Genomic DNA, 13610 nt, shown 5'->3' on the forward strand with positions numbered 1-13610 from the left:
CATCATGCAGGTCTTCCTGGCTGTGGAAGAGCATGGACAGGCACAGCTGTCTGCAGCTGGAGGGAGGGAGGGTTTAGTCCTAACAGCCCTGAACCCAAGGAAGACAGAGGGTGAGAAGGGAGGGGAGTATGGAAAGGGAGGGGCCAAGGAAGGAGAGGAACTATAGCTGTCTGGTGCCTTGAAGCATCTTGGCCTGTTGCCGCCCTTTTCCTAAGCCAGCAGGCCATAGCCCCTCTCCAGCAGGAAAGGCTGTGCTATTTATTTAGAATTTTTATGTGTCTGTTTCTCTTAAATAATCAGTACAGAAAACAAAAAGCCATAACCAAAATGAAAACTATCCCAATACAAAGAAGAAAAACCAAGGCCCTGTATAGCAGTGTGAGAGCATCCTGATTCTAAGGATGGGCGAAAGGCCAGGTTTCAGCAGTTTTCTGGATGCTAAGAAGGTTGAGGAGGTTCCATAGGTGCAGATTAGGCATACCTACTCAGTCCCATAAGGCTGCACCAAGGGGATCTGGAGCTGCCTACCCTGTCAGATCTGGTGCAACAGGCAGAGATGTCTGGTCTCTTCTCACTCATTGCTGAATTTGCTCCCCCATCTGACCAGATATCACCCCCCTCAATCGCTTATTGGCAAGACAGTCAGACTCCATGCATGATGGAGGGGATTCCAAACGTCCTGCCTTTCCTCCTCCTCCTCCTCACTTTACCTTCACCTGGCCAAGGGCAGCACAAAAGTGAAAAGTGAGTGCAAGGCTGGAGCTGAGCTCCTCCCTGAGCTGCCACGTCAGCCTCGGCCTGTGTGTCCACTGCTGTCCTTCTGCTAGGGATCCTGCTGGGAGAAACATTTCAGGAAATGCCGGGGAGTTGGCCCTGAATCTCCTGGGCTGTTGACAGATTTGCATTCTCTTCTGCCTTATTTTTCCACGTGATCGTTGGAAAATAATTTACCTCCTGACTCGTGATTGCCGCCTATTAGGAAACACCTGCTAATCTCTCCCAGCCCCTGAATAAAACAACTATTTTAAAATCAAACGGTTTAATCTAAACCAATATGTCAAGAGTCCTCCCATCTAGCTCTGGCATACGTAGTATGTGTGCCTTCAAGTGAGGGCTGACTCTGAGCAACTGACAGGTCACTGCAGTTTTCTTAGCAAGGTTTTTCAGGAATGGTTTGCCATTGCTCCTTCCTAAGGCTGTGAGAAAGTGACTGTCCCAAGGGCACTGACCTGACTTAGTGCTAAAGGCACGGCTGGAATTCTTTTATGTGTGGTTGAGATTCCTGCATCTCCCTAAGCCCTTATGGTTGTAAACCATGGTTTATGCTGAAGCATGTGTGAAGCAACCATTTTGGCTTGTAGTGTTGCTTTCGATACCATCGACCATGGTATCTTACTGCAGCGACTTGGGGGGTTGGGGGTAGGAGGCACTGTCTTACAGTGGTTCTCCTCCTACCTCTCAGGTCGCTCGCAGTTTGAATGGGCGGGGGGGGCAGAGGTCTACCCCGAGGCCCCTAACCTGTGCGGTGCCTCAGGGGTCAGTTCTCTCCCCCCTACTCTTTAACATCTCTATTAAGCTGCTGGGTGAGATCATTTGTGGTTTCAGGGTGAGGTATCATCAATATGCTGATGATACTCAGCTATACATCTCCACCCCAGACCACCCTGGGGATGCCCTTTCCGTAATGTCCCGATGCCTAGAGGCGGTAGGGGCCTGGATGGGTAGGAACAGGCTCAGACTCAACCTCTCCAAGACTGAGTGGCTGTGGATGCCAGCACCTCGTGTTCTAGAGGTCCCATCACTTTTGATGGGGGGGGGAGGTACTTGCTCCCGTTGAAAGGGCCCGCAACTTGGGTGTCCTCCTGGATTCCCGGCTGTCGCTGGAAGACCATCTGATGGCCGTGACCAGGGGGGCTTTTGCGCAGGTTTGCCTGGTGCCTTTCCTAGACCGAGATAATAATAATAATAATAATAATAATAATAATAATAATAATAATAATAATAATAATAATAATAATAATAATAATTTTATTTCTATACCCTTTGCACGGTCACTCATGCCCTGGTTACTTCTCGCTTGGATTACTGCAACTCCCTCTACATGGGGCTGCCCTTGAGGTGCACCCGGAGGCTCCAGCTGGTCCAGAATGTGGCCATGCGGGTTGTTACGAGAGCTACCTGTTACTCCCGCATAACACCTCTCCTACGTGAGCTGCACCGGTTACTAGTGGTCCTCCGGATCCGCTTCAAGGTGCCGGTACTTACCTATAAAGCCCTACATGGCTTAGGTCCGGGGTATTTGCAGGACCATCTCCTGCCCGCCTCCCACCGTCCTGTCCGCTCACACAGGGCTGTCCTCCTCAGGGTACCGTCGACCAGACAATTTCGGCTGGCGACGTCCAGGGGTAGAGCGTTCTCTGTGGGCGCTCCTGCCCTCTGGAATGAGTTACCCACCAAGCTCCGGACGGCCCCTGATCTCCGCTCCTTCCGTCGAGGCCTAAAGACTTGGCTGTTTCAACAAATGGGCTGATTCTGATTCTTGGGTTTTATTATTTATTTGTCCCTGTTTTAATTGGTTTTTAATTAGGATTTTCCTTTATCATTGTATGTTTTTTAACTTGTGTTTGCCGCCCTGAGTCCTTTGGGAGAAGGGCAGCATATAAATATTTGTACGTACATACATACATACATACATACATACATACATACATACATACATACAAAATAAATAAATAAATAAATAAATAAATAAATAAATAAATAAATAAATAAATAAATAAATGTGTGTATTTGGGGTTAGCTGGGTTTGGCCAGGTTAGCTTTAGAGTGGCTATTCTCAACCTGCTCTCCAGATGTTTTGGATCACAATTCCCATCTAACTGAATAAACTTTTGTGTGTGTATAGAACTTTCTGTAGTTAACAAATGGATGTCCTTTGTGGAAATGCCATTTATTCATAGCAGTATCAAAATATTATAAATTTTACAATATACTTCTTGAGGAAAAATAAAGCTTCCACAGCCTGCAGAAGAAAACAGTTCCAATGATTGATGGGAATGATGCCACATATGACTTAAATGACATTATTTATTGAACGTTCTTAATCTGATTACTGAATTAAGCGAGGTTACTGGTTCAGACAATATACAGAGCTGTAAATTAACAAAAGGGAGTTTCACAACCAAGTCAAAATCTCACAACCCAGCCAAGGCAACAGGCACTAAGTTAGCGCCAAGATGTGGAAATGCAGGTTTGCCTCCATTCACCTGGCTAAGCAGGATTGTGCGCACAGCCTGTAGCATTTGTGGCTGCCCCGGTTGTTTTGGCCGGGCTTTCCAGAAGTGGAGCAAAGTTGAGAGAAAGGCAGCCCAGGTAGCCAAAGCGGAGGCGGCTCCTGAGAAAACCGCCCAAGACAGAAAAGGCTCCCGTGGGCAGGCTGGGGGTGGGGGGGCTTTCAGGAAGGGCACCCAGAACTCGGGGAGGGCATTCAAAGCACCCCGCCGGGACGGAAAGGAGGGGCTGGTAAAGGGAAGCGTTCCCCCCACCGGGGCCCGCCTGCTGCCGCCGGGTGGGCCGGGCTCTTGGCTGCTCCCCTGGCTGTGACCCTTCGCTTCCAGCGCTTCCATGACGGCCTCCCTACACCCAGCCCGCAGGGCGCTGGGCAAACCCGGGACGCACGTTGGGTTGACTGCGTGCTGCGGTCCGCTGAACGAGTCGGACTCGACGGCGTGTCCTGGCGGGGGGGGGGGAATCGCTCCGACCTGGCGCCACTACCCCCCCCCACCACTTGGGCGCCACACCTCCCTACTCAGGCCCCGCCCCTTTGGCAAGCGAGGCTCTTCCCTCGGCTCCGCCCTCTCACCTCCCCCGGGGGGGGCACCGAGCAGGTTAATTACTGCGCCTCTGCCCTCGCGACCCCTCCCCGGGCAGTTTTAGGGGCGCAAGCGCAGAAACACTGTTTCGCGCTGCGATCCTGCCCTTCCCCCAGGCACGGCAGGCCCGAGCGCATGCGCGCTCCATTTCCCTCTCGGTGCGCAGGGGTCGAAGGATCCCGAAGGCCGAGGATTTCCCCACGTTCTCGGGCGGGGCGCATGCGCCTTGCACTCGTCGCCGCTTTCTCGGTCTCCTACGGCCGCCGCTCGCGCTCGGAGCCGGGCGGCGCACGCGCAGTGCTAGGAACGAGGGGGCGGTCCCGCTGGGCGGCAGCCACCGGATTCCTGTCAGGAGCGGCGGCGGCGGCGGCGGCGGCTGGAGTGGCGCCCGCGGAGCCGCTTCTTCGTCCGCACCCGCAGCGCGGCCCCGGAGCGGCGATGCCCTCGGACTTCATCTCTCTGCTCAGCGCCGACCTCGACCTCGAGTCGCCCAAGTCCCTCTACTCCAAGGGTGAGTCGGCCGTCGAGGCCGCGCAGGGCCTTCTCCGCAGCCGGCGCCGTCCGGGCCGGATTGCGGGCGGCCGAGCGGTTGGAGCCTCGCAGCAGGCCGTCGCCCGGTGTCTGCGAGCCCCGCCGGCCGCGCGGACCCGCTTCCCGGGAGCAGCCAAGGCCGGGCGGCTGTGGGTGCGCGGAGGCCTCGCTTGGTGCCGCCGGGGGACGGAGGTGGCGCCCGGAAAGGCGGCCCGGAGGCGAGGGAGGCCGGGCTTCTCGCCCTGCCTTCCTTCCTCTGGCGCCGGAAAGCGGAGCCGGGCGGCACAAATACACGCGGCGGAGAAATGCGCCCGGTCGGTGGTGGGTGGCTTTGGCCGAGCCGTCCCCCAGGGCGAAAGAGAGTCTGGCTACCAAAGAGGCATCAAAGGCCCCGATAACTGGGACAGGGGCGCCGGCGGCCCTCCTCCCTTTCCCCTCCTCTGGCTGAAGAAATAAAGAAAAACTCTCACCAACCTATCAAGAGGCTGGGAGGCCTTGATGCTGGGAGTGGGGCTGCGTGGGAAAAATTAAAAACCGAGTCTGCCTGGTTGCCCTTGAAGTTAGAGAAGATCTAGTAACCAAAAAAGTCCCATTAAATTTCTATTTTGGGGGTAGGTGACTGTAGGGTAGCAGCAAGTGGGCAATCTTAAGCGTGAGTAGCAAACGTAAGATAAGTTAAATTGTTGAAAATGCCTGTTAACAGAAATTGTGTAGACAAATACTGTTGGGTATTACTGTTTGCTCAATATTGCTTCAATCAATTCTAGCAGTAACTTCAGATTTTTATCAAGCTGTTGATTTATCACAGTTTACCTGAAGCTTTGAATTTGGGAAGCTTATTTTCAAATTGGTATTAGTGTGGGGTTTTTTACCACACTAGTAAAAAAAACTGTTTACTGTTCACATTAGCTGTTTTGTGGTGTACAGGAGGCTTGTGAACTGATAGGTAGTGCTTGACTGTCTTCCTAAAAATATTTTGTCATTTTTGCTATACATCCTTCTCTTAGTTCCCTTTTCTATGGAATATACTTTAAAAGTATCTTCTTATTACAAATAGTTGTTAAATCTTTAGCAAAAGTTACTCTGACAACTACAGATAACCTTTTATTTAATTTAGCTCAATGATAGCAATTATCATACTAAGAGCCACGTGGTGGTGATAACCAAGCAAATATACATAATCTTACAATGTATTTGCTTTCAGAAATAATTCTGAAAGAATGATAGTAAATATTATTCAAGTAGAAAATGCTAAGCAAACCTAAATCAAAATGCTGATTGTTGCAAATGCACTGAATGTTGTATGTTGAAGTATTAGTCATTTTGTAAATAAACACAATTTCAGTAATTTTCATAGCTTTAGGTAAATATTTTTAAACACAATATTCTCACCTTTGTGGGTGAGCTGTATCTTCTTCAATCTGGGGTCCTCTACCAGAGACCTGGGAGTTTGAGGGTTCTGTGCAGTATCTTAGCTGTTCTTAACAAGGCACTCCTCTGGAGAGAAAACTCTGAGGTGGTTTCTGGGATCTATTGGAGCCTCTCACACCCTCAAGTTCTAGCATTGCTGGATAGCTTTGGTCTTTCTACATCCTCTAGTTCCTACTTCAGGCCCTGGTACTTCTCCATCTTCTCATACTTCTTCCTGTGTCAAGTGTTGCCGTCACTTGATACTGCTACATCTCTCACCATCACTGTCTTCTGGTCCTCATCTACTACCATGATGTCTGATTGGTTGACTAGTATCTGTCTGTCTATCTGGATCTGGAAATCCTACAGAATCTTAGCTCTCTTATTGTACCCAACCTTCTGTGTAATCTCCCATTCTGTATTTGTGGCGGTCTAGCCCATACCTTATGCAGATGTTCCTGTACACAATGTCAGTTACTTGGTTGTGCTGTTAGTGTATGCTGTTCCTGCCTGCTGCCACCATGTGTTGGACTGTCTCTGAGGCTTCTCTACGTAGTCTGCCCCTTGAGTTCTGTCTAGCGTGGTAGACCTCTGCTTCTGCAACTCTGCTGCTTAATGCCTGTTCTGCTGCTGCTATGATCAAGTCTTCAGTGATGTCTTTCATTTCAGCCCTTTCCTGCCATTGATAGGATTTCCCAGAGTCTAGCACCTCAGCTATCTGTCCATAGTACATCTCTATCAGGATCTCTTTTGTCATGGCAGTTCCTCTGCTTGATATCGCTCTGCATGGGTGAGTGGGCATAACATTTGTATATATTTAGCATAACATTCTTTCACCCAAAATGTAACAATAAAAAAAGCAATGCAGGACATTTTAAAGCATGCCTGTCTTTTATCTAGAAGCCTTATCTGATTGACTTTATTTCCTTCTGTTGTAAACACAATTTAAAAATAAACTAAAGGAATAATGTAGTGCTTATCTAAGTACTTACTGTAATACATGCTTCATCTTCAATGTCATGTGCTTAAGGCAATATATAGTGTAATCCTCTTTGGTTTTGCAGTAAGCTTATAAAGTAGATTCTGGTAAGAGACGGGGTGCCTCTCAGGGGGCCTAATGGCTGAACAGAGTTTTCAATCAGATGGTGCTAGATTGATGCTTGGACTACTTTGGTCAGTTGCAAGAGTTGATATAACAAACTAAATAATGCACATAATGCAAAAATGCATTAATAAGGTTTATACTGCAAATTTGTTTTGTGGCATTGATTTTGTTCTTAGTATAGAAAGAAGGTTGCAAGTCAAAGATGTGGCAGGAAACCAGGAAATTTATTTATCTTGGCTGCCACAGTAAATACAAAACTATTGCCTTTCTTACTCTTCATTTTGCATTGCATCTGTTATCATTTATATCTTACATTATAATAATGGCAGCAACATGGATTAAAAAAAATTCTTGTATGGTAACATATTTATAGGAATGTACAATATATTTATTCAGTGGCTTGCTGCATTCAATAATTACTGGGAAACATGATAAAATGTTCTTGTTTTAGACAATTGAAGTTTAATTTGGCAATTTATATGAATAATTGATCCTTGATTCAGTTGTTCATAACTAGCTTTCATATTTTTAAAAGATAAATACAAAAACCAAATACACAAGCATTCCTGTCTAACCGAGAACTGTGGCATGGCAGGGAAATAGCAGTGGTGGACTTTCTGAAGTAGACTGTGTTTACTACCGAACAGACTATAAATTGAGAAACACTTCAGTAATAGCAAATCTATTTATAGTCATCTCTACTGAGAATTTGGCAAGGACTTTCCGAGTATGGGCATTATTGGAGCACAGAAAGAGGGTTAGACAGGATCTGAATGCTTTGGCATTAAGTGCATGCGCCTGGTAGTTTGCCCTAGCAAGGTAGAACCATCAGAGATTTCTCAATCTCCTTAATCCCCACCTTAATTCCAGAGACATGAGAGAGATTTGGCATAGCCCTCAGCAGGTGGGGAGCCTAGCTGACCTTGACTGATATTGAAGGCCCAAATAAAAAGGGTTGCATTTCTCAGCTGATTGGATGGGAAACTACAAAGACACTTCAGGGCTTCAGTCTGGGAATTTGAGAAAGATACCTTGGGAGAAGGCAGTAGAAAACCTGCCAAGAAAATTAGCAATGAAAATTTATAAAGTCACCATAAACTGAGAGCACAAAAGCAAGCCTGTTTGTTTATCAAATTTATATGCTGTTTTCATCTCATGGTGTGCTTTTTATGTGAAATAAGGCTAGTAGTAGATCATGATTAGAATATGGTTGATTCTTGGTTTACTTTCTCTTCTGCCAAGGTTCTAATGTCTTACTTTCCATTTTTTGATCCAGGAGCACTTCTTGTGGAGTTTTGCAAAATTCAGACTAGTTTGCCACAAGTTTAATTGAGAAATGGCAAATAAGTACGATTTAAGTACACTTAAGCAAATAGAATTGTTTGCTTAATTCTAGGATTGGAAATTAGGAGCTCCCACAAATCAGGGCTGCAGTGGACTGGATGTTCCAGTTTGATTATTAGGAATGAAAGAATTGATTTACTCTTACATATATTAGACAGAAATCCTGATAGTATTAGCAATGATTAGAACTGGGGATTATTTAATGTGTCTATTTGTCTTTAGATCTCTGTCTTGACACTAAAGCTACTCACTGAGCCATTTCCCATGCTTGTCCAAGCTGCTTTCCTGCTACATCATATGCCTTTCATACTGGAACAGTATAACAGGCTTCAGAAAAGTTTATTTTTGTTGAATGCTTTAAGCATTGTGTATTGTGTACACACTATCAATTGTGTGTATACACTATCAATTGTGTATTGATAGCAAACACTATCTTTGACAAGTAAATTTGCAAATGAAGAACACTAAGTAAGAAATCAACATCAGGGTTCTGTTCTTGGACCACAGCTTGTGCATAATTGGGTATGAAGAATAACTGATATGGAGTAGAAATAGAAGGGCTGTTGATCTGCCCATCCCATTTCTTCCCTTTAGAAGTCCAAGGTTGGGTAAATAGCATTCTCTTTCTATATTTCCCCCCATAACCACCATTATATGGTTCATTGTACATAGAAATAATTTGATCTTCTGTGACTGAGAGCGAATTTCAGCATTGGTCTCCAGTCCAGTACCTTAAAGACGACTCAGCATTGTTCACCTTTGTCATTGCTGACTATTTCTTCATGTTTAAGTATGTTTTTTTATTGCAAGTGGTTGCATTCATGGTATAGGTTTCTTCTTTTTAGTTCTGTAGGCCACATGTCTCTAATTATGGAAACAAAAGAGAGCAGTGAAAAAAGGAGAATTAACTTCTTGCCACATATTTGGCCCTTACTCAAGCAGATGGATTTATTTTAAATCCTTCAAGCAAATGAAAATGGGAAATGCCTGATTGGAAAAATGCAATCAAAGAATAAAGGGTTGCTCTATCTTTCAAGTTTAACAAGAGTAGGCATTGTATTAGCAAAGTTTGGAAATAAGGTAATAATAGAACTTGGGTGATTTTGTTTTGAAACTTTGGTATTCTTATAATAAGGCCCTGTCTCTTTGAAGTTCTATGTACAGAATATCACAAGTTGCACTATTTTAATTTCACTATCTGGAAGTAGATGAGCTTAATTCATCAAGGAATAGTAGAAAAAGATGCTGGGTTACATGTAGAATGTCCCCCCCCCCTCCCTTATTCCTGGCTGCTGCAATCCTTTCAAAGGTTAATGTACAACCAGTATCTTTTCCTACAATTTTGCTAAACATGGCGAGATCTACACTTGAAGAACCATAATAGAAAAAAGAATATTGATTTTTAAATGGCAGCAACAGTTCACAGAATAAATATTACTTAATAATTGCTTCTGAGTTCAATTAAGTCAGCAAGTTGGGAGAAGTCCTTTCTTATGCTAGTCTTAAATTATTGTCCAGCAGAAGTTTATAAATATTGGCTTGGCTCACTAATGGCATTCTTTGTGATTGTCACCAATCCTCTTTTCTCTTATGTCCTCAGTCATGCAGAGTGGACTTTGGAAAAAGGCAGGATCATCTTTCATTTATGCAGGGCTTTAAGAAGATAAGATTAAAAACCAGTCCTCCTGTCAATTGCTCCTACAGTTTGTTTCTTGCTTGGAAATCAAAATGGAAATAGAACATAAAAACATTGAATTGAATGCACTCATCCTGAGGAGCTGGTGAATGCATTTGTGGATCCTTGTGCTCAGCCTGTGGTTTATGATCCATCTAGTGATCAGAGATTGAGATTTACACGAATATCTCGGTATATTCCTTAAAAGAATGTACTATAATGGTATAAACTGGACCTAGGACAAAATGTTGAAGTGTGAAACATTTTTTATGTGGGATTTCTAACATTCATATTTAGTTGAAACTTTTTCTGAGAGTTATGATACTAATCTGATCCGTCAAGTGGAAAAATGAATTTTATGAGAAATGTTGCATTCTTCCCTTTCAGTTTTATTTTCCAAATGGTATAATGTTTTAATTTGAAGTTCTGCTATTCAGAATATCACAGGCCTTTTCCAAAAGAAAATTCAGTCATTAATTTACTATTTGAGGACCCAAATTTCAGAATGATTTAAACTGATGCTTTTTTTTTTTTTTTTACTATATGTGGCTTAAAATATATGTTGAACTTCTCAAAGACTTCACTCTGCCAAGCTATCTAAAGTGAAAAATAGGTTGAACATTTCTACACCTTGTGTGGTTGTGTCATGGAACTGTGATACTGAAGGAAACAAGGAAAATGTTTTCCCCAGGAAAAAAATGTTTTGGGTCCTATGGTAGTTTCTCTCTAAAGAGTAATCTTTCATCTTGTGCAGAGTAGGTGAGGTAGAGGAGGATCCCTCCTTCAGGCATTGCAGCGGCTGAGCTTAATTCTCTGTCCTCGGTCAGCATGCAGGGCACCAGTCCACATTTTCCTTCCATACACTGAAGTTTTGTACAAGGGTTTATTTAATAATATTGCATGGAGAAAGTAAGTAAAGCTAAACTGAATGCTCATTGTTCCTGTTGATTTGAACCACAAACTTACTCGAGGCTTTGCTTCTGAGTCAGATTCAAAAAATACTGGCATTTCTACTGTACTTGGGAGGGGACCTAGAAAGTAATCCATGTATGTGCAAATTGTTTTGGCCTCAGTGGAGATTGTAGGAACATCATAACAGTGATAGTTGTTATATTAAATTATTGGTTAATTTTTTAAAACTGAGAGTAGGACAGATTGATGGGATAAATTAAAATAGGCCTGTATGATCATGCTAATGATCTAATTAAATAAAGCTGATTAAAATAAGTAGAACATTATACTGTATACATAAATGTTAAAAAATGTCCTAAATAATTGCTTGTTTAGATTGGATCAAAATAATCACATTTCTTGAATCAGATTTTTTTTGTGCAATAGGAAATTAGTTGTAGATTAGTACACATATTAAGGGAACTTTTCATGAGAATTGGATTGTGGAAAACAGAATATGATAGAAAGTAGAACAGAATTCTTTCCCATAAACTTTTATTTTTCTGGCACAAAGCATAATTAGCTCTCTGATATTGGGGAGTAAATATATAAATATATGAAAGATTGGATCAAAGGTATTCAGTAATGCTTTTAACTGTCAGACAGCATTTTTTGCTTTTATTTGTGATGCAAAAATATGTATCTTTGTTCTTCTATAGGCTTAAAATATGCATGTTTCTTAACAATTTTGGTTTTACATATGGGAGACTAGTGACAACTGCCTTTATTTTCTTTATTTATGTTTTGTTATTAAATAGCAATGAGCATTTGGTTTGGATCATAAATGCCTCTATTTCTCATTGGCAGAATCAGTCTATGATCTCCTCCCTAAGGAGCTGCAGCTGCCACCTTCCAGAGAACTCTCAGTAGCATCCATGAGTCAAACCAGTGGGGGCGAAGTGGGTTCGCCCCCCCCGGGCGTAGTTGCTGCTGGTAAGTACTTCCTTTGGTTTAGATTAATATTTTAATACATATGAATATTATTGAACACATGAGCAGTGCTGGAAAAGTTTGTAGATATAAAAAAAAGAAGCAGCAGCAACACTGGATGTTTTGCCCACTTCATCATCTCCAATCCTTGCATGCCTTTTTTTAATGTGGTAATTGCTAAATTATAATTGAGTGTTAAATATACCTCCAACACATTATTTTTGTTAGAGAAGAATTAAAGGAAACCAAAGTACTAGCTTTAATTAAATCATATTTCTTATAATTTGAACATTTAGTTACTTAGGAGTTATATGAAGGGACATCAGCTGAATAGAATTTAAAATTACCATAAATTAAAATAAACTGGGAAATAATTTGAAAGAGTCTCCTACTTAATGTAGGCTTTAAAGTCTTTTCTCCTATTTTTGTATTTATTTTATATTAGAGACTTCTGGAGGGAGTTGCCTGGTATAAGCTGTCTTGGACAGTTTTTATCTTGGAATCATATATATTTGGAATAGACTTTTTTCATAGTTATATTCCAGATTTTCTCCACAAAGCTGTTGCCAGAATTCGGCAACTGTCTGCTTGATTTTTGAAAGTATAATTTGAATCAAGGGTAAACACTTTGCAGCACTGCTCATTGTTAATGTATTTGAATTTTTTTCCTCATGAAATCTGTGGATATAAGTGTAGATTAGGAAGACTAGTCATTAAATTCAAAGAAGATGTCAGTTAAAAAGTCCTGAAGCATACTTTCCTTTGATATATAAAGCTAATTAGTTAAAGAGAAAAACAGCTGCAAGAATTTTGAAAAATGCTAGCATTTTAAACCCACAGATCTTTAATGTTTTTCATGTTTGAGCTCATTTTCAAGCATCTGAAAAATTGGCTTAGGAGAACTAGTTGTCTGTTACTTGTCAGCTTTGGTTGTCTGAGTCAGACCAATTCCTTTCAAAAATGATGTGTGAGTTCATTCTAAAGAAATCTAGTATGCAGTAGTAGATTCTCTTGCGTTACTCCACACATTGAGCAACAAATTGTTTCCAAATACATGTAGTAGTAGAGTAGAACATAGTTGTGTATGTAATAGACAGATTTTTCAGTGCTACTTTCCAGAGAGTTGGCAGATAAGCAATATTATTTAGTATAATATTGGTTAAATTACTTGACTAAGTGGTAGCTTGTATTTAATGCCTTTATTATACTCCCTAAAATATGGGCTTTAGTAGTAATAATCTTGGTCTGCTTTTTAAAGAAAGATAATATATTTATATAGCAGGACTAAACATAGGAAGGTTTAATTCCAAATGTTGTATACAGTGGAAAATTAACTTGCCCTTAAGGCTGGCTTAAAAATTGCAACCTTGCCATGCAAGGAATCAGCACAGATGACAAAGAATGAAAACTGGAGAACAAGAGAAATCTTCTATGAGGCTTGCCAAGATCTTTTTTTTAAAGTGGGGAGAGTTACAGTCACTTAAAAACAAAGAATAAACAATCTTGTGTATCATAGGAGCAGGACCAATAAGGCATATTTTTAAAAGTTCAATTAACATTTGAATACCATCAATGTGCACTAATGAGAGTTGTTTTAATGACAGTCCTCTTTACATTTCATTTTGGTTACATTCAGATTTGTCCATCCTGAATCAGTTTTACTGGTGTCATTGACTGATTAAACAGTGAGGACTGATGAGAACTATTTCCCTTATTTAAGACTTAGCTTCTTTTGTTTTCTGCTTCCATAGTCATAAGGTGAGCCAATATCTGGTTGCAAATCTGGTAGCCG

At 42.3% G+C, this 13610-nt stretch overlaps 1 protein-coding gene across 3 annotated transcripts in view; it reads left to right on the forward strand.

The window, feature by feature from the left end:
* The first annotated feature begins 4285 nt into the window (after positions 1-4285).
* The window catches only part of NFAT5 (nuclear factor of activated T cells 5), a 43124-nt gene continuing 33799 nt past the window's right edge, over positions 4286-13610 (forward strand). For 2 of the 3 annotated variants that reach the window (XM_070953130.1, XM_070953131.1), the window contains exons 1-2: positions 4309-4383; positions 11696-11821. In XM_070953130.1, coding sequence (XP_070809231.1) covers positions 4311-4383; positions 11696-11821 — 199 coding nt within the window. In that variant the 5' untranslated portion in view covers positions 4309-4310. Of the gene's footprint in view, positions 4384-11695; positions 11822-13610 lie in introns of all 3 variants that reach the window. The other variant, XM_070953129.1, reaches the window with a different exon arrangement.

The sequence above is a fragment of the Pituophis catenifer genome, unplaced genomic scaffold (assembly GCF_029215685.1).
Source record: "Pituophis catenifer annectens isolate HBS135680 unplaced genomic scaffold, rPitCat1.0.hap2 SCAF_13, whole genome shotgun sequence".
Classification (NCBI taxonomy): domain Eukaryota; kingdom Metazoa; phylum Chordata; class Lepidosauria; order Squamata; family Colubridae; genus Pituophis; species Pituophis catenifer.